Source organism: Antedon bifida, chromosome 4, assembly GCF_963402885.1.
Source record: "Antedon bifida chromosome 4, ecAntBifi1.1, whole genome shotgun sequence".
Lineage (NCBI taxonomy): Eukaryota > Metazoa > Echinodermata > Crinoidea > Comatulida > Antedonidae > Antedon > Antedon bifida.
In genome coordinates, this window is record NC_136229.1 from 28461574 (window position 1) to 28483766 (window position 22193).

Consider the following 22193-nt stretch of genomic DNA (forward strand, 5'->3'; position numbering starts at 1 on the left):
TCAGATGATAACTGTTAACGTCATGGCGTCCAAAGTCGAAACAAAACACAGTGAAGAGAGTGAGTAGGCCTAGTCTCATCAAAAGTTGAGGATCACGAAAATCATCGCGTTTCGAAAATCAGAACAGGGAACGGATGAGTAGTCACATATCATAGTTGGTGAATCACAAAGATGAAAGAACTCGTCAAATTGTAACTATTTCAGAACAGGGAAGAAGCTCGTGTTGTCTCCTGTGATCAAAGTTTTTTATCACACAATTTAAAAAAAAAGATCTCCGCATTTACCATCTTCACGTAAATGCTTTGCAGGAAACGTTCAATAATGTTGATGGTCGTGGAAGTTGTTCAAAGTCAGCAATATTTTGTTATAGGCCTAGTTCTAAATTATACAAAATGTATTCTCAGATGATTGGACAGAAGTACTATACCTGATTTTTTTTTTGTATTTTTGTCGATAATTATGTAAAAGTGATAGGCCTACCACGATATTTCCTAGATAACCTAGAATAGAGTTTATGAGCTTTACAGGCAATAATGTGCAACCAACATTCGGTTTATTTTTATAATAATTGTGAACAATAAAACTAAATATTGTACGCTCACATGGGCTATACCGTATCTCTCGCATTTCCCAATTGTGTTTTAAAGATGATAATATTCACCAAAGATAAAAAATATCTTAAGATGTGGCCCTGATTTTCAACCCCAATTTAAAATGTAATTTAAATGACTTTGAATCACGAAGTATTTTGCATCTTCCTTATTCAATTGGACCAAACCAAATTGACTGATCAAATTTATAGTTTAAATTCACATTCTTAAGCCATCATCTCCCAGGGTACTAATTTTGGGATGAACTTCAAACTACAAGACGGATCTTTACCAAATTCAATCCACTGTGTTTGGACACACTTTAGTTTGGTATTCGAAATGGAAATGTTAACAATGGCTTATTTTTGTTTTTCAATTTTGGAGGTCAGCCTTAGATTGCTCTTGTTGTTCATGTTTCTAGTCAAACCATCCGGAGTAGGTAGTGGAAACATTTGTCTCTTCGTTTTACTATGAACTACGGCAAGCCGCTTTTCTTTGGTAGTCAGATTTTTATCCATTCTTTAAACATACAAAACGTTTGACAAAATATAAACACATTTAAAATTTATTACATACAAATTGCATGTTATATAGTAGGTTGAAACAAAAATTGGTACTTTATCAATTAGAATGAGAAGAATATTTAATATAGGCCAATGCTGACAATGTATTTATTGTTTACAAAACAAAAAGAGGCATCTGTAAAACTTTCAATAACCCTAACATACAGCAGAACCCCTCAGTTGAGACATGCCTATCCATGAGACACTCCCTATTAAACTCTTGGTTCCCACTACGACGCAATACAATGACGTAAGCGCAAGTGATTTGGCCAATCACAAGCGATGGATTATTCGCTAGTGATAGGTCAATTCGCGTCTTTTGCATACAAGGCGCAATATACAGTATTATGTTTTAACACTACATACAACACTTCTCTAGGGGACACCTCCTGGATATTTGGTTTGGTCCCGAAGGTGTTCTGCTCAAAATAGTACAGCCTTAATATTTTACTAATTAACAGAATAGTATATAATAACAAAACGCTAAATTCAATCTTCAAACACATAAACTACGGAAATGTAAACTGTATAAAATAAAATAAATAAAGCAATTTGTTAGTTTGCTATTCGCACGATAGTCAAACAATTCTACTCATGTCGGTTTACTAATACATTCTCTTAAGATATATAAATAATAGTCAGGCCTAGAAAAACACATACAATAATACATACTCGTTGTCTGGCCTTATTATCCCGGTAACAAACGTTTGGAACAAAATAATTAAAATACGTCACATGTGAATTAAACAACGAAGCGTAGTATTCGTTCGATCAGTAAAGCTTGGTTCCCACTAGGAACGTAAGAACACTGACGCAACGTATTGACGCAATGTGACGCAAGAACATTATATTGCGTGTGGGCTTTACGTACGTCTAATAAAAATGATGATTCAATATAATGCTTGGTTCTCACTAGAGACGCAACACAAGGTAGTAACGCGACGTAAGTGATTTGAATAATCACAGGCGATGGATTATTCAAACTGTCACTTTGTCATTGGTCAACACGCTTACGTTGCTTTAGCGTCCTTGCGTTGCGTCCTAGTGGGAACCAAGCTTAAGGGAAAATGCGGTGTATTTTTCTTTCGACGTTATGCCATTGCGTTGCGACAGAAGTGTACTTCTATAGTGGGAAACAACTTATCTCACTTATCCCACTAGGCCTACTCTAGGTATGAAATGCATATCCGTTTTGATAAAAATTATATTTACATTTAATGCCCTGTCATTATTCATATACAATGGTTCATCAATAACCAATCAAAGACACGTCTCTAATAACTAAAAGACCCGTATCTACTGCAGGTTTTCTCTAAGTTCTTGCAGTAATCTCTTTTTTTTTTAAACTATAACTAAATAAAGAATAATATTGCTCTTCTAATTTACAATATTATAATTGATATTATAACTTAATAAAAACAATCACTGAATATACTTTTATGTAATTTATACTTTAATAATTTGAATTAAAATAATGTGTTATATAATACTAAAAGAAGCGTAACATGTTGAAACGATATAAATTATAATTATACTCAATGCATTTTACTCATGGCTGAAAAGAAGTTATGCCGCCACAACACTTTCTGGGATTACTTCATAACAACACATAGCCTGTTTTCAACCAGTGTTTGGCACACATGGCGTGCTATAAGAATATGCCTACTTTAGATAGAAACTTGATAATTGTCCGTACTAACCCGGGTGCACTTTTTAGAATTATTATTCTGTAAAAACAGGGAAGAGATAAAATTTAACTCTTTCCTGGTAAAAACAACTACGCATGCGCATAATTAATTTATTAACGCGAGTTGGAATAGGACAAAAATCAAACGCCGACTGAGAGGCAGCGCTTGCGATGGAATACTAACGACATAAAACACTAGAGATGTTTGGCAAGTCTAAAATAAGTGACATTTCATTCATTCAGTATGAGTATATATTTACCTGAATATATTTAAATCCCTTAGGTTCCGTAAGAAATAGTGAGTCTAACCTCCCTATCCCCGCATGCCCTCTGACCTAGCATATATTTAGAAATGCTTTATACGCACACAAACATCAGCTCGGAATATCTTCAGTGATAATGTTGGACAACATAATCATGCACTGTAATTCATATTAATTGGTTTATTTCGTACGCAGATTCAAACTGCTCACTTACGCAATAAAATTTGACGTTTTTATTTGCATATTCAATTTTGTAGAGATAGTAAATTATCAGAATTAGTAGAACTAGAGCTATAGGAATAACTATAAATTGAAGGTAGAATAGAATAGTTCTATTTTCATTTATATTTGAGTTTTGTATGTTTGGTTTTGATGAATCTGTTGTTTGGCTTGGTAATATTTTATTTGTTGGTAGTGTTACATTAGTTGGTAGTGTTCCATTTGTTGGTAGTGTTGCATTTGTTGGTAGTGTTTTATTAGTTGGTAGTGTTGCATTAGTTGGTAGAGTTGCATTAGTTGGTAGGGTTGCATTTGTTGGTAGTATTGCATTTGTTGGTAAAGGCGTTGGGGTTGGGATGGGATGTTCAAGTGCTCGTATAACTAATATATTAAATATACATTCGGAAAATAATGTATTCATGTTTGCGTCTTCTTCGGATATGTTATATCCTATTTCTCTCATTAGGGGTCCACAGTTTGTTATCTTCTTAGACTTGTCGTCCCTGTAAGAAAAATAAATCATGATAACACAGGCTATATACGAGAAGACGTTACCACGTAGTAGTTCACGCACAGGGGAGAAAGCCTTCTTACCGTACTAGATGTTACACTTTACACGTACAGGCTCACGTCGTCACGTCAGTGCAGCCAATCTACGGTAAATCGAAGCGCCACGAATAGGGGGGGGGGGGGGGGGGGGGTTACCCCGTAGTAGTTTACGCACAGGGGAGAGAGTGCATTGTTGGGTGGCTGCACTCTGACTTGACTTGAGCCTGCACATCTAGTGTAACATCTAAGCCGGGCAATTATCCATCGTTCTAGCATGGAGTTATTAAAATATGGTTCTAGCATTATCAATTATCTGTTGTCTCCGAATTGTTACATCACTAGCGAACGAAAACAAAAATTAACTTACCCTTCACATGTGCTAACTATAAGTTCTTCAAATGAGTTTATTGACGACTCAGTGACCCTTGGATTTGACATAGCGTAAGTCAATTCATTGCTAAATGTTGATGCACACGGTTTTGGTTCCTCCGGCCTACATAGTGTAACCTAAAAAACAAACATTAACCATTTAATGGGATTTAATCATCTCATGTGGAAATCACAGTCGTCTTAAAACAAAATAATAATAATAATAATTTTCATAATAATTATTCTGATCATTGTAGCATCATAATAGCACCAGGTACCATGTTATACAGTAGCAAGACAATCTAACAGCCAACAGCCTTGCCAAGTATAGGAACAGTCCTTTGATTTTATGTCTGGCTGCGACAATTGCCTTGGTTATAGTAGGCCTAATAATAGTTCTATAAAAATGAGAAAGCCGTCGTTATCATCTACAGTATTAGGTCTACATTTGATTGAATGTGCATTTCCATTGTTGTGCAATTATTGTATACACTACTAGAAAGTCGAACAAAATATAAACATCCAACACACACGAAATGCATATTTATTTCCACCACAAGGAAGATTAGGTAATGCCTTGTTGTTATATATTGTATCGACTAGTTAGGTGTAATGGAATAAGGACTTGTAAAGATACGGACTTGTAATGGGTCCGATACTGACTTTTAACGGGATCCGATACGAACTAGTAATGAGATTTGATATGGACTTGTAATGGGATCCGATACGGACTTTTAATGGGATCCGATATGGACTAGTAATGAGATTTGATATGGACTTGTAATAGGATCCAATACGGACTTTTAATGGGATCCGATACGGACTAATAAATGAGATTTGATATGGACTTGTAATGGTATCCGATACGGAATCTTGATGGGATCCGATACGAACTAATAATTATATTTGATATGGACTTTCTATGGGATCTGCACAGACTGGCTCAGTCGGAATAAGTTTTCAAATATATGAGATAACGTTTCTTTTTTCTGTATCTGAAAGTAATTGAGCAGTGTCATTTCCAATTTATTGAACAATAAAGGAATGTTGTATATTGTATTGAATGATAATGATGATGATGAGGGCACTATGATGATTGAATACTTGGTCTAAAAATAAATTCTGTTTCGAGAACAGAGATGATGTGGTACAATCCTCTTGAAACACGCTGCTCCCACTTATTATCATTAGGTTTCACTTTCAGTTATGTTATTATGTTACTACCGCTATGTACATCTTTTATAAAACAAGTTATTAACTACATTTGATTTTCTTGATTGAAATTGAAAATCAATTTTAGATTTGGAAATCGCGTTCAAATAAAATGTTATATATAGTGATATGCTGTTAATTCAACAAATTGAAACAACTGGTACCTTAATTGATCTGTTATTGATAACATTACAGTGAAAGAACCGACGGCAATAACACATTATATCTTGAAATTCAATTCTTATACGGCCTAGATTTTCAAATATGAGAGTAGTGTTAGTTTTAGAACTCGATTCGAACATGAATGTCTAAGTAAGTCATTTTCTACATCCTTCAAGGTAAAAATAAACTGTTCATAACGTCATAATTGAATACGAACTGTATAACTTAATTATTGTTCGGCCTAACTTTTCAAAATAATAGAGAGTACACCTGTGTCAGTTTAGGCCTCTACAAAGTGATGAATATCTAAGGAGGGATATGGTTAAGGCCTAAGTTATTTTCTACAGCCTCCAAGGCAAAATGAACTTTATACGTCTATATACGTAATTCCTCTTCGGCGCTTTTCATAATACTAATAGAGAGTATAATGTCAGTTTAGGCCTCTCTCAAGCATACATCACATGAATATCTAAGAATGGATGTGTTAAAGTCGTTCGCTACAGCATCCAAGGTCAAAATCAAGTTTACATAACGTCATATTTATCTACTGTAATTAATTCGTATCTGTCATTGACTTTTTAGGAAGAAATGTCTAGAGTGATTGATGGTACTCGATCATAATGCAGAAAATAAATCGATGTATTTTGTAGCTGCCTTTGTTATTCTGTTTGCATTATGCTCATGCAAAATGCCTACATCATTATTTTCTTCGAATTTATTTACAATTTTTCCCATGTGTGTCGAGAATAATATTCTTTCAAAATTAATTATTCCATCAGTATAAATAAGGTTGAATAGTTTTTATTTGATTAAAGGGAGACAGAGCGCATTTTATAGTCCTAAGTTTGAACAATCATATCTTTCGTTTCCCGCCTATAAATATATTATATGTTTATAGAAATGACATTGTTTGTCCAGTATCACAGAAACATCTCTGATACAGCACTAAATATACGTCACATGTGCTCTGTATTATGGAATTATTTTTTATGTTTGGTTGAGAGCTGTTGAATAGGCAATACAGAATCACACACGTGACATTGTCTATAAGTACGTGCTATCTATCATATCATTTTCCTATGATAATTCAATAAATTTATTTATTATAAAGCGCATTTATTAAACCACATACAAATCACAATAAAAATTGGCAAATCATTAAGATATATTTAAATTACAAAATCACAGTAAGCCTACAATTCAATTGAACACATTATTACTGAAGCAACGGTCCAGTAGGCCTACGGTAGTTTTTCCATAATGTTGTGACAAGGCATTGATTTGCATAACAAGTGATTTGCATACAGGTTCGTCAATGGTATGTACCAAGCCTGTAGTTTTGGCGACGGTAAATATTTGTGTTTATGCCCATGGTATAATGTGTAGATTTAAAAAATGAAGGAGCACGATTAGCCTATGTTTCAATTATTAGGATATTTTACGCAGAATACAAGACGTTAATTCAGGTACCGTAAATTACGTTTAATTATATTTGTCAATATAAAATAATTTAATGTATATTTCATAGGCTAATTAATATTCGATTTAGGCCTAGGCCTGTTAATAACGGTGGCAATAGTTATTATTATTAACGGGAGACCATCGGGATTATCCACCTAATACTAAAGTGTCTCCACAAATGGCAGTACAGTGTTAAAAACTAATATTTCGCCTTATTCGTAAGGATTTTTTTGGCCAGGATTTTATAGGGGGGGGGGGGGGTTGTTTTTTGCCTATGGGGCATTGAAAATACAAGCGAAAAGCAACTGAATAAAAAATACATTTAGGCCTAGTCTAGTAGATGGAAGTAATTTGTCTGCTGGATAGTTATAGATTGACAAAAGATTGTCATGAGTTTTACTAACACTTTCGCTGATGATCTCTGTTTTTTACCAGGAAAAAGTTCACCTTGGCTACGGACTTGCAAATTATAGGGGTTCTACTGTAATGAATATAGAGTGATATTGAAACTTAAATTATTAGCAGTTGAGTTGCAATAATTTGTCACGTTACATGGAGCTATTGCAAAAAAATACCACTATGATTATAATGTATGCCCATAATTATGGTACTAGTATGGGAGATAATTCCTGTGACTAGGCCTACGTCCCCATAATAGGGAACATTTTGCTGGGGTTAGGATTTCTACTGTATGTTTATATAGATTCAGACTTATTAGTCCTTTCGGAAATTCATGTCAGAATTCATGGCTTCGTTTACGTGTATACGATAGTAATTTTGTAATAAAACAATAACTAATAATTATTTTCTTGAAGATATGTGAGCACTTTTAAATGTGGATTAGTTAATAATAGACATCTCTCGTATAGGTCACAATGTAAAAGTAAACATCAGGGCAATCCCCTTACTAATAATTAGGTACTGTAGGCCTAGTATGTTACACTGGACCTACATTATACGTACGCTCGTATTTAGAATACTGAAATCTTATCTCTTGTTCTTTGATGGTTTAACTTTTTTGTTGGCTCGTCACTTCAGTTACTGCAGTATTTAAAGCTCAGGTACAGGCATGAATTTCAAATATAATATCTGGTTAATTGTACATAAATCAAATATTTGTAACAGAAATCAAGACGAAAAAACATGAATTTCCCTTAATATGGTCAAATACAAAATTTGGCAAAATTCTGCCATAAAAACCAGGAAGACCCTTTTTCAGTAGTTAGGTAGTTTAACCTAATGTAATAACATGTCTGGTGACTCCCTAGAAGGTGAAAAAAGATGGTGGATATACGGTGGATAATTTTTGCTATAGCATGAAAATAAAAATCTGAAGTTGAATAAAAAATACCAGAAATGTAAAATTCAAGTTATATTACCTATATTTAATCATCTGATAACATTTTTTACCACACCATTTATTTTTCATAGCTTTTTAAAACGCCTCTCTATTTACAAAATTTGTGTACAAAAGAATAGAGATTTTACTGTGTAATTTGAACTATCCCCCCACTGATAAGAAAGTGCTTATTGTCAACAAGCTAGTGTAACACAAATAAAATCCCAAAAATGATGAAACATAGGGGAAACTATAGATCGATAATTATTGGAATGTATGGTCAATAGAATTTTTTTGCCCGCACCTGGCCTTTAAGTTACTTGTTCGTTTATAGTCAGACATTGGATAGTTGACACTGTTTCTTTTTCTTTACGTTTGATTATTGGTTTTTGTCTTTAGTTCGTTCGATAACAACGTATTGTTATTTAGGCTTCACGTATTATTGGTGAGCAGACCTTAATCGAATCTCTTTTTGATAAGAGAATACTTACAAGAAAACACATTCAAGTTTACAAGACGCACATCATCCCGTAGGCATACCTCTAGTGCAAATAGATTCTATAGTAGTTGTTACCCATCTACCATTAGGACACTATGTTAGATAATGATGTGTGTCATGGCTTTTGTACTTTTCTCTCAGAGCAACACAATGTTCTATGTATTTGATGCAAATTATATAAAGCTACACTATCAAACTTTATGTGACAAAAAATGTGATATGATGATGTCATATCACTACCATATTTAAGCATATCACTACCATATTTGGGCACATCACAGTTGTTTTGTCAAAGTGTTTGATAGTGTAGACTGAGCTTAATAAATGGAATTGAATTTGCTAGTTGGCGATTTGTATTGATAATGATAGTCTGCTTATGTTGGTAGCATTCATTGTTTGCTTTTCTGTTTGCTTTCTTTCTAGCCTAGCAATTTCAATTCGATTGCTTTATTAATGCGGTCTCGTTTAATATAATAATTATTATTCAGTTCAATGAATCTGTTGTTAATTACTTACTACCAATGTTTGAATTGATTCAAGAAAGTATATTAATGATTATCTCGCAACGATGTTATTTCTAATTTTATCTTATCGCAGTTTTATTAATGTACCACTGTAGTTTTATAACTATAATTAAAAATGTATATTTTATCTTGGGTTCGCTGCAATTAAGAGTTTAACATGATAAAGTGAATGGAGCCGAAGAGTGTAATTTTACTCTCTTCTCTGGTGAAAGCATTTCAACAATCTTCTAATCCAATCAAATTCGTCGGTTAATAGAGTCACAGACGCCGTAAATATTTTCATAAATTAATTATTAATTGTGTTATTTAATTCCGTGCATAATACATAACGCAACAGTATTTTTTGTTGTGAAGACAACAAATATCCACCAAACGAGAACTACATGTGTTAATATCATGCACTTAAAATCTCATTAATCCGGCTTCATCAACTGTGCGTAACCATTTGCATCACGTGATCAACTATCCTATACTCACTGATTCACTATTTTGGAAAACATTCAAAGTTTCAAATTATATGTAGCCAAGTATTAGGTCTGTTTACATTTTAATGAACTTTCTAGTTAGGGATAATAAACATAATGAAAAGTTATATATTAGACTTTTATCATCCATCATGACCATGTTGTTTGCATTATCTTCTAATATCACACGATTCGCCAACAAAACCATAGCAATCAATATTTTATCTACATTTTGATACAAACAGCAACATTGATATTATTATCGTCAACACCACTGACGTCATAATTGTCATCTACTCCATTATTTAAAAAAAATATTTTTTTAAAAATTCATCGTTATTTTCAGGATCATCCCACCAGTAGCAATACTTGTTTAAAACTATGGCCAACCCCTATTTATTAAGGAGAAACCTCACATAAGAGAACACTTTGACGGGTGTCCCCTTAACATCATCGTCAACTCAGACGTATTTAGGAGCCTATGGCGAATTTAGGTAAATGATACCCATTAAATGGTCGGAAATGGTACTCTCACACATAACGTAAAGCTCTGTCTACACTCTCAAACTTTATGTGTCAAAAAAAATGTGATGTGCCATATATGGACATGATGATGTCATATCAATACCATATTTAAGCATATCACTACCATATTTGGGCACATCAAACTTTTTTTTGTCAAACTGGTTTGATAGTGTAGACAGAGCTTTAGGATAATAGGAAACATTGATGAATTGGTTTGTTTCACAACACTCGTTCCGCTTCACTGCTATTTGGTTGCTGCCACAAAAATTCATATTTAACAATAGTTATGTTACTGTAACCCTGTAATTTCTCTACCCAGAAAATTTGCCTCATGCAGAATTTTGTTCCTAGATATAATTCGTGTAGGCCTATATTTATTTTTGTTAAAGAGAAACAAAAAAAACTATTACTATTTTATGTATGAAAACATTGAAATGTGGGTTAATTTAACCTAAATATCAGTACTGTATTGAAAATAATCATGTACGGTATATTTTACCTACAGAGTTACACACAGAGCAAAATTATGAGCAAAACATATAGATCAAATAGAGACATGTAATAAAGATTTTTAGAGTATTGTTAAAAAGGACAAAATATGACCAACAACATTTTGAGAGCTCCAAAACACTATAAAGAATCACTGAGCCCGGGGAAAATGCTTTAAAAAAATAGTTTATTTTGTAAATTATCAATAAGTGTGTAGGCCTACTTACATTGTACTGCAGATTAATGAATTCCTCTCTATGTTGACATGATTTTCCCTGTGAAATCAAGATATAGTACGAAAATTAATTAATGAATAAGAGAAGCAGTCTAAGTAATTATGTATCGCCTAAAGCGACCATCAAACACATTCTGTGTGATTTCATTTAACATACATTAAATACCTCAGGCACACGGCGATGATCGGGTAAAAACGAAACGTAAACTGTAAACACTCATATATGGACATGATGATGTCATCACTACCATATTTAAGCATATCACTACCATATTTGGGCACATCATAGTTTTTTTGTCAAACTAGTTTGATAGTGCAGCCGAAGCTTAATAAATGGAATTGAATTTGATAGTTGGCGATTTGTGTTAGTTTTTATTTATAGTCTGCTTATGTTGGTAGCATTCAGTGTTTGACTTTTAAAAAACACTGTAAACACTCAAATATGATAGAATTTACTAAAGATGCAATTAATACGGTGTAGTTATAGAATAGAAGAGATAGGAGTAATAGTATGGTAGTACAGACGTATTAAAGCAACGTTCACACTCTTGAGCCCCGATTCGACCCGGGCTAAGTTAAGCTTTCCACTAGAGACGCAACGCAATGACGTGAACGCAATGCAACCAACCAATGACAAGTGACAATTCAAATAATTCATCGCGATTGGTCAAATAAATTACATTGCACTTAGGTCCTTAGGCTTGGTTCCCACTAGAGCCGCAACACGGACGTAACGCAAGTTAGTTGACCAGTCACAAGCGATGAATAAAAAAATAAATGTCACTTGTTTTCAATTCATTATAATAAACACGTACTTTTTGCACGAAATCCTAGTGTGAATGGTTATTAAAAGTTTTCAAACTCTAACTCAGTGTGAACGTTGCCTAAGAGTAAGCCTAATATCGTACAACAAATTAACATTGTGAACGGAAATCTAGTTTTTCTATATAAATAGTTTTAGAGGTTATTTATTTACTAGTATTAATTAATGTTAATAGAAAGATAATAGAATGTACCTGCTTGGGATATAAATTACTACTTAAAGGATCTTTCACATCTGTTCCGGCACGGTTCCGGTCCAGCGAATCGAACGCCAATGTTTCGTTTTCACGACGCTCTACGCGGCTATGCGCCAATCGATATGCGCGTAGCCGCGTAAAAACGAATCATTGACGTTCGATTGGATTTTTCGGCGCCGGACCGGAACCGTGCCGGAACAGGTGTGAAAGATCCTTAAGGGACGAAAACGGTCTACACCTTTTAAAAAAAAACTAACACATGCAAGGAACCGTAACCATGCATTGAATGAAGAGCTCTCGTATTTCTAGATACCATGATAAATGCTTATAATAATATTGTTAATTATTGCGTTACAGCAACCGAGCAGAGATATATAATGATAAGTAACAATGAAAATAATGAATTATTAATAACAGTAATGTGAAATAATGCATAGCATAATGATATTTAAAATGATACATGATGAACGTAAACATAATAGTATACATAAATGTAATTTACATTTATACCAAATTGTGACTATTCAATTTCGGTGTACGGTATTTGGTGTAATCAAATAAGAAAACAAATGAAACATTATTAAATACAATAATTAACAAAATATAGAATTTATAATTGTGTCGGATTACAAAATATCAACTCTTAAAATAAATGCTATAATTTGGATCCACATAGAGTGATCGGCATCGGTGATCTTACATGCATGTATTACAAGTTATACGAAGTTTAGGGAGTATGCAAAATAAACATTTTTTCTACAAAAAGCGTAGGCAATTTATACATATTACGTTTACATTATGTTTTAAATCCATTTTTAGTTTAAAATGCAATTTGCATCCCTTTTTGATACGTCATAATCACACAGTTTTACGTGATTATTGAATATGGTTAATTTATAATTTTTCTATATATATTCTTTTTTTTCTTTTGGAATAAGGCTTAATGATTAATACAATACAAAGGTATTTTGTCATCTATATGATGATATGGAAAAGTCAACATCATGCCTCAAATAGGGCCAACTTGTTTTGATTGTTTTTTTGTCTGTGTTTGTTTTATTGATATTATTTTGTGATGAATAAAACAAAATTGTATATAATTATGTTATACAGAGCACTTATATTGGCTTAAATGTTAACATTTTCAATGTAATGTGCCTCTCATGGACACGTGATGACCTTTGCAGCCATATAAGGCACCGTCTATAAGGGAAGTGTGGAACTGATACACCGGGGTAATCTCCTACTCATCTCGAAATAAAGTATAGTAGGTTTTCACACGGGCTAATGATGTACGCTGAGCGTATGTTTTGAAGTGCTTACTATAATATCCGAGAAGACTATGTTCTATCACTGTTCGGCCATTGACTCGACAGTATGCAATGAATAGCTTTTTGTATAGCGCATAAACAAGGACAAGTTAGAGTATAAAATAATATAAAAGAATAATTATGTGTTGCGGATATGTTATTGTAATGTAAAGCAATTTATGATTGTGATATTCGTTTATTCAAGTTGATTTTAGATTTAACTTGAATGCGTCTGATGATTAATAGGCCTACAACGCGTAACTTAAACACGTCTTTGATTTTTCCTATAACAGATCGTGTCCCAATTTTTTGATTCGATTATTTTTCGAGATAAAGACTAAAAAATACGGTTAACCAATCAGAAGGTACAGCTTTAGCGTATTTACTTATTACAATACCTTTACCTATAAAATGATACACAGAAATAACTTAAATTGATACAGGTGTAGGCCTACTAACTGGACGGTATCAAAAGCATCAACAAAGTCAATTACCGGTAACATTTACTGTACGTTTGAATACTGTATATTGCTCGTCTCTTCATCGATTTACCCATTTATTATCTCGGCTTATATGAAAACATTATAAACAAAAGATACATGGAGATGGAAAGACAAACAGATCAATATATTTTAATGATGGAATATAACATTTAACTTACTCGTTGCGCCGATTTCGAATCGTTATTTAAACTTGTCTGTAATTTATTAAGGCAGTATTGGGACTGTCTACGATTTAATAAAGTTTAAGATTTCATGTTGAAAACTAACAAATAATACATTTTACCCGAGATATTTAAGCCGAACAGAACAATAGAGAAAAGACCACATAGGTTTTGCAATGAATTTTACTAGGAATTTCTAAATATCGATCCAGACACTTGTAACTTCGTATTGGATTGATCGATATGTATCGTGTTAATCGATATTCATAATTATTGTTGTTGATTGATTTTTTACACCTTGCTTATTGGTCAAGGGTAACTGAATTCATACACAATTAAAAAAAGGAAATACATAATATATTGTTTGAAGGTTTGCATGCGAAGTCAATATAAAGTTTGCGGTACACCACGTATATATAGTTCTGAAAAAAACTATTGTGTTTCTCAACGTTTCGAATGAGTGAGAATGCAGAAAGCCCATGAAACTGGGATGGGACTGGTGTGAAAGATAAACCCGAGGACGATCAAAGTATATTGATCGCAATGTCAAGAAACTCAATAGTAGGCCTACTCAAAACTATTATATACGTGCTGTACCGCAAACAATATGTTTGATATTTTGTTATGCAGATCAGTTCTGGATGGTAGATCTAGTACGGTAGTCATTAGAAGCTCATCACTTCGTTTAATATGAAAATAAAGAGATGTTTGTAAAATCAAAAATATTGGTTAGAGGTATGGACAAATAGGAGTGAGACAACCCATAAATCAACACAAAATATCTTGAATTTTGTCTTTACGACTACTTTTTTGTTGTCTATTTTGGCCCTCATGGCTTCCCGTATTTTCTATGTATGTTATGTCATGTCTGGTTTATTGTGGTAAGTGACGAATTAAATTCTAGTTGTGGTTTACATCTGTGCATACATTTTTGTGAAGAGTACGTGAACATTTATTTTGCAATATTTTTCCATATTGTCAAGTCGGATTTATTTATCTGAAAACAACTCCTCATTGGACATACTGTATAATAGTATTTTTAGATTATTTGATCATAGTTTTATAATAGAAAGATAAGTGGCGATATATCGCTGTTCGGCTCTGTCTACACTATCAAACTTTATGTGGAAAGTGACGTGCTCATATATTGACACGATGAAGTCATATCACTACCATATTTGAGCATATCACTACCATATTTGAGCACATCAAACTAGTTTGATAGTGTAGACAGAGCTTAAGTGTTGTTTAAAATATATAGGCCTAAATACATTTTCGCTAACATCCTGCTTCCCCATTGCCACTCTCTAAAATAATAAAGCATTGTAATTATTTTATTCATTCATTCTTTCACTTATTTGTTCAAAATCGATTTGAATAAAAATATACAAGAAAAAGTATAAAAAACAGGTTTGACAAGCAATATACTAAAAATAAACACAGAGAAAAACTTTATTTGTCATAAATGAATTTTAGAAAATGAAATGGGAGTTTAAAAAAAAGTTTTGAAAGAACAATTGCACAATTAAAATATATACATATATTTTGACTAGTACCTCCCCCTCCCCTAAAAAACGTTTGGTTACTGAAAAAAATATTGTATTAGGAATAACTTAATTTTCCATAAGGTTTTGTTGCGTTATAGATAAAGGGGGCTTAACTAATTTCCGAAATAATTGATATTTTCAATGTTTTAACACTAGATAGTTTGTTCAATTCTCTTCAGTAGCGTAGAATGTGACGTCAATAATTGTTTTTTGGGGAATGCAATTTAATAATAAAATACCGCATTGGTTTAAAATATACTATAAAACTACAGAAGTAGGTGTTAAACAACAACAAAGTGTAAACACTATTTCTTTTTCATAGTACAATTAACACCGTCTGTGATATTTAAGTGTTTGTTTTTTATTTAAAATGGAAACGAGATAAATGATTTATTACATAATCCAAAAGCGAAGGCTGGCTGCTAAACTACAATGCCATCTGTAGCCATTATTGTACTTTGAGGAATTTGCTACTTTAATCAAAGCGTCTGTTTTTTTGTTTTATGATATAGAATGGATCTATGTTGTCTGTTGCTTCCTGTCTGTTTGTATCTGTTCTTGTCAGTGAATGTTTCTGTTGATATTTTGTCTGTGAATTAGTATTCTTTTGATAATTTTGACAGTACATGTTCTGTTGAAAATGTCCAGTGCATATTTTGTCAGTTCAGTTTTCTCTGATTGATATTGTCAGTTCAGTTTTCTGATATTTTTTCAGTACATTTTTCTGTTAATATTTTTACAATTTCCTGGTGATATTTTGTCAGTAAATTTTCTGTTGATATTTTGTCAGCTTAGTTTCTGTTGATATTTTGTCTAAAACACCTTCGATTTGCGATACCTTGGTAAGTTCTAAATAACTAAAATAAACATCGTTGTTTTGCCGTTTACATAGTTATCATTTTTCAATAGGCCTAAGTAAGAATTAATTTAATTAAATCAGAATGTTTCTATATGATCATGTATTGATATGTCTTATATTTTTGTATTTGCAAACACACATTATATCGAGGCTTTCTAACTTCTGTCAAAATCATTCCGCCTTGCGTCTGATATATATCGTCATATTGCGTTTCCTGTGAAATGTGATATTTCTTGCGTCAATTTTCATATATCACTCAATTTGAAGCGTCGCAAATACGTTAGTAAATGTCGGATTATGAGATACACGAATATTGATCGAAATGGCTTCAAAAGGTTTTTATTAAATTGTACACAATAGACTGGACGGATAGCACAGCATTGATTGATCCACGTTAACACAGATAATATGGAAATATGATATTTCTTACATTAGGCTACTCCATCCCTATACTGAGAATATGTAAAATAATATTAGTAAGTCTGAATAGTTTATCTGCGTAAAGTTTGAATATTGTGAGATTGGTTGGGCTTCGGACTTGTACTTGGAAGGAGTATTTATCATGTTTTATAGTAGAAGGTTGTTAATAAATTGGAGGGTGTTTATATTATAATAAATGAGTTCCGTAATTATTTGGTTTTTTAATTAAGAGTCTTTGATGTGAAGATCTCTACTAAGAGGTTTTTCAGAAACCATTTTTTGTCAGAACGTACAGTTACAGTAGACCTATTGGGAAAATATTGAGTAATGAAAAAATATTTTTAAATCATGATTATAACTGTGTATATATATATGTTCAACAAGACAGACATCAGATTCATAGTACGTGCTTTTACTTGTACGTTTAGTACATTACAGCACGTGTCAAAGATATCGGCACAAATGGTCAAATTGTTTCATTATCTGATAAATCAATTTACGATTGGTATATAAAATGGACATTTCTAATGGATTGGGATTACAACAGTGAAATGTCCATTTTTGGGCATGCTAGTGGCCATAATAGACGGACAATAGAAACCTGCACACATAATTATGGGCTGGCTTTTACAGGTTTTTCGTTTTGTTTTATGTAAAATACGTTTAGTTGAATTGAGGAGGATGTGAAGATGTTGGTTTTAATTCCATGTTTCTTTTTGGAAAGGGTCTTAACGTGCTTTCACAAATCTCATAATTTTAATCTATTGTGTGGAAAGGGTCTTAATTGGAGGTTTTATAATAGCAAAAAAAAAATGTTTTTGGATGAGAAATAATTAAATGAGTCTGTAATTGAAGAGGTCTATAATTGGAGGTCTTTTTTCATGCTTTCACAAATCTCAATTTTAATCATTAATTGTGCTTTTCTAACATTGAACCTAAAGGAGCTCGCAGTAGGATAAAATAATAATTAACATAATATATTAAATATTATTCTTTTCATTTTAAGAAAATAAAAAAAAACCTTCCGATGGAGAAGCAGCAAAATGTCTATACACTATCTACGTCGTTAAGAAAAGACGTTAAAACACTGTCACAGATTCTATGATTAACACAATAGTAATTCTTAATAGTGCTGATGTAGTTGTAGTACATGTAGGTATACTGTCGATAAACCAACTATTGAATTCTAACTCATCGTGTCATGTTAAACGCGATTCGCGTCACACCCGGATGCCACACGCGTTTTCCACCCCTTATATATTTTCACTTAATTATAGACCGTACGAGAAGTTTAAATTCAATATAATGTAAAGGTGGAGATGAATTACACTTGATTTCTGGATATTCTATACGCTGTGAATAAATTGCATAGATATATTGCACATAAACAGCTGCTATTTCTAACCATTCATCAGAAAATTAGAAATTTATTACACCTATTGCACAAGTGACTCGAATTAATAACATTTCCGTGACAAAATAAGTCACAATTAACGAAAAGGCTCGCAAAATGCTTTTATCGTTGCTGCTCTTTGTAACGAAACGAAGATTAGGTCGAAAGGAGATAATTATAATGCTATGCAGTTCTACATAGTTCATAACACAAACACATATAAACTATTTGGATGTTGAACTACGTCGATAAATGAATCTTATACATAGTAGACATACGTGCTTTTTGTTGATGTTAGTTAGGCAAAAGGGTTCCTGCTCCAGCGTCCAAAATATTAGGCCTACGGACCCCATTAGAAAGAGTCGACCACTTAGTGGTGTGTCAATTTAATCCAGATATTCTTTTTAAATTTTGTATTACTTGTATTTTACTTAATGATATCAAATAAAGTCAATAAGATGATGGAGGTATGGGTCTGCATTAAAATGGTCATAGTCTACGTAGGCCTACAGAAGAACCACCAGAGGGAACAAGATGATGGAGGTATGGGTCTGCATTAAAATGGTCATAGTCTACGTAGGCCTACAGAAGAACCACCAGAGGGAACAAGATGATGGAGGTATGGGTCTGCATTAAAATGGTCATAGTCTTCGTAGGCCTACAGAAGAACCACCAGAGGGAACAAGATGATGGAGGTATGGGTTTGCATTAAAATGGTCATAGTCTACGTAGGCCTACAGAAGAACCACCAGAGGGAACAAGATGATGGAGGTATGGGTCTGCATTAAAATGGTCATAGTCTACGTAGGTCTACAGAAGACCCACCAGAGGGAACAACTTTGTGGCTGACATGGGTCGATTTTTAAACTCAAAATATAGGTATAATTCATTTTCCCACTTCTTCGGGTATTATGAATCATTATAAAATTACTATTATTTATGTTGAATTGTTACTGCAAATGCAATTAAGGTTGATTATAGTATTTTATTTACATAGAATTGTTACTCTCGAGTGGTATAATATTGTTTCAAATGTTAGTTATAGTATTTAATTTACATAGAATTGTTATTCCAAGTGGTGAAAATAGTTGCAAAAGTCGTAGTTATAGTATTAACCAAAGCTATCTGTATTTGTTACGAACGATACCTTTCTAGCATAGAGTTTTAATCCATTTAAATGTTTTAATGAATTTAACATGAAACAACATTTTTATGCACAAAACGACCGAATGATGAGTTGTTGACAAATATTTTTTTTTTGCAGGATAAAAAAAGGAGGACAAGTTCGTTGTCTAAATAGACGCTGTAAATCTAAACTGTTTGTTATAATAGATAAATCATGCACAAATTACGTAAAAATGGAAAAGCTATAAAATATCAATGCTTTAGAAAATATAATAACCAAATCAATTTTCATCAGAATGATCGATAGCAGACTAAATAACCCGAAACAAGGGCGCTTCATAAATAACCGATATTGATGTGTTTGTATAGTAATCAATGTTTAATGATCTTACCGAAATGATAATTTTAAAGACATAGGCTATAATGTATTGTAATTAAAACGGCAAATAGATATTCAAATTTAAGTACGAATGATACGATTCTTACCTGAACGCAGATTATTTGAGTCATCCAGGCTGTTAAAAGCACTGGAAGTGCATATAGCCTTTGATCCATTACTGTGATTTGACTAGCGTACTTTAGGCATACGTACGCTAGAAAAACCAACTTTGACTATCCTCCTCACAGCTTTAGTCATCCTTGATGATTGGACATGTGTGATGGCGCTATGGCACAAATAGTTCTTGTCTGCATTGTCTATCATCCCCCAAAACATGAAAGATAATGATGAATTAAAATGAAACGTAAAAAGGCAATTTTGTAGTTTTAAACTTTCTTGAAAAAAATCTATAATAAATAATCTAATTAGAGAACCGTCTTATAAACAATAGACTTTGTGAATGTGTTATTTATTATTTCAAAGGTGTTTATTCGCTTAAAGATCTTTGCTCTGCACAGATCTTAAAATGCATCCTTATGTACATGCTTGTAGTAAGTAGAAAATATATTAGATGCTACTAATGTGGCCTATCCATGATTTAGTTGAATATGGAGAATAATTTCATGAGTTGGATTAAGATTTCAACGAATAAAAATATTCTGCCATTAAACGAATACAAAACGTTCAGTTAAAAACATCCATTAGGCCTACACATTTTCTTTTTAATTTTGTGCGAACAAAAAGATTCAAAATATTAATTTGAATAACGGGTAAATAATTATTTATGTTATGAATGGTTTTATGCTGAATTTTTTTTTTGTATTCTGATGTACAGTTCTGATGCAAACAAGTTTTTCAATTGTATTCTCAAAAAAGGGTAAGAATTGAAAAAAAAATTTTTTTTCAGAAATTTTGTTTTTGTTTGAGTTCTGTTCTCATGGCATCGCTATTTACACGCATATGTTTTGGACTCGCTGTCTTTGCATTTATTATGAACTATTCTGTAGTGCATTGGTTTTCTTATGCAGGTTGGTAATTCATGTTTTAATTTTCTACGAGTTGTTTGTTGAGAATGGGTGTGATGTCGAGATTTACCGTAGTTGTAAGTAAGTGAGTTCGAGACATTTGTCACTGATAAATTTCCGAGAGAAAGATTCTTCATATTCGTGTACAAAATAATGTTTCAATGAATAATTGTCTTGTTTAATTAAACATAACATATTTGTTGAATTATGAATTGTTTTTTTAATAGGAAAGTCCAGTAAAATGTCGGCAGGAAAAGTAAGACCAAATAAAATATTGAAATCGGTGTATTCATATATAGAAGTATGGAAAATCCAGATTTTCGCCTTTAAATTGAAATTTTATTTATTTTTTTTATTTTATTTTATGTCTTTAGGCAATGTGGCCAAGGATTACCAATAGTGAATTAATCACTGTCCTATCAGATAGGTGGTAATCCCCCTGATACAGGGGCTATTGTGTGAACCAGTTCACCGGGGTAACCCCCTACTCTTTTTCGAATAATGAACTGGGTTCTTTAAAGTACACACAGGTTATAACTGTGTACACTGGACCTACGGTTTATAGTCCTTATCCGAGAAGACTTGTTCCACCACCAGAACTAGGAGCGAGTCGGCCTCGAACCCTTGCCGATGTTGTTGTTGGCTCTTTAGGTACGGTAAACGGCGCCCCTGCCTTAACCGCTCGGCCAAATGACGTAACGACTAACTGATGACGAAATACATCACAATTATAACACCAAGAACAAGAACAATCTAAAGTTCTGTCTAAGCCTACACTATCAAACTTTTTTTTTTAATGTGATGCTACCATACATATGGACATGACGATGTCATATCACTTCCATATTTGGGCATATCACTGCCATATTTGGGCAAATCACACTTGTTTATTGTCAAACTAGTTTGAGCTTTAGACCTCATTTTCGTAGATTGGCCAGTCTACTGGTCACAACATTGCTGTTTCTAGACCCTACATTTGAGGAATAACCTCGACGATGGTTTAAAAGCTTAAAGTTCCATTTTCTAAAAGCATTTTAAATAAGTTAATAAGTAGATATGTTTGATTCATTTATTCATTGCTGTTACGTAACGTAACAATTCCATCAACCACGTACATATTCCATAAACCACGTAACAATTCCATCAGCCACGTAACGTAACAATTCCATAACCACTAACGTAACAATTCCATCAACCACGTAACAATTCCCTAACCACTAACGTAAAAATTCCATCAACCACGTAACGTAACAATTCCATAAACCACGTAACAATTCAATAACCACTAACGTAACAATTCCA

The 22193-nt window shown here is 32.9% G+C and overlaps 1 protein-coding gene and 1 long non-coding RNA gene across 3 annotated transcripts; one reads left to right on the top strand and one right to left on the bottom strand.

The window, feature by feature from the left end:
• Positions 1-1292: 1292 nt before the first annotated feature.
• On the bottom strand, positions 1293-20088 carry LOC144839810 (uncharacterized). 2 transcript variants are annotated; one of them, XM_078695308.1, is made up of 5 exons: positions 19974-20088; positions 12672-12689; positions 11143-11190; positions 4239-4378; positions 1293-3825 (listed from the first exon to the last, which is right to left on the bottom strand). In XM_078695308.1, exons 1-5 carry the CDS (start codon positions 20040-20042, stop codon positions 3270-3272), a joined length of 831 nt encoding a protein of 276 aa, XP_078551434.1. In that variant the 5' UTR covers positions 20043-20088; the 3' UTR covers positions 1293-3269. The 2 variants fall into 2 exon arrangements, with proteins under 2 accessions (XP_078551434.1, XP_078551435.1); XM_078695309.1 differs by lacking the exon at positions 12672-12689.
• On the top strand, positions 6962-21149 carry LOC144839811 (uncharacterized). The gene is made up of 3 exons (XR_013611785.1): positions 6962-7094; positions 20794-20894; positions 21119-21149. It is a non-coding gene; the product is annotated as an uncharacterized LOC144839811 (long non-coding RNA).
• The last annotated feature ends 1044 nt before the right edge of the window (positions 21150-22193 follow it).

Excerpts from the sequence above, each read along its gene's own strand:
- LOC144839810 (XM_078695308.1), bottom strand. The coding sequence starts at position 20,042 with ATGGATCAAAGGCTATATGCACTTCCAGTGCTTTTAACAGCCTGGATG. Across the intron at positions 4,379-11,142 it reads TCATTAATCTGCAGTACAAT|GTTACACTATGTAGGCCGGA; the intron begins GTAAGTAGGCCT and ends TTTGTTTTTTAG. Across the intron at positions 3,826-4,238 it reads ATAGTTAGCACATGTGAAGG|GGACGACAAGTCTAAGAAGA; the intron begins GTAAGTTAATTT and ends TTTTTCTTACAG.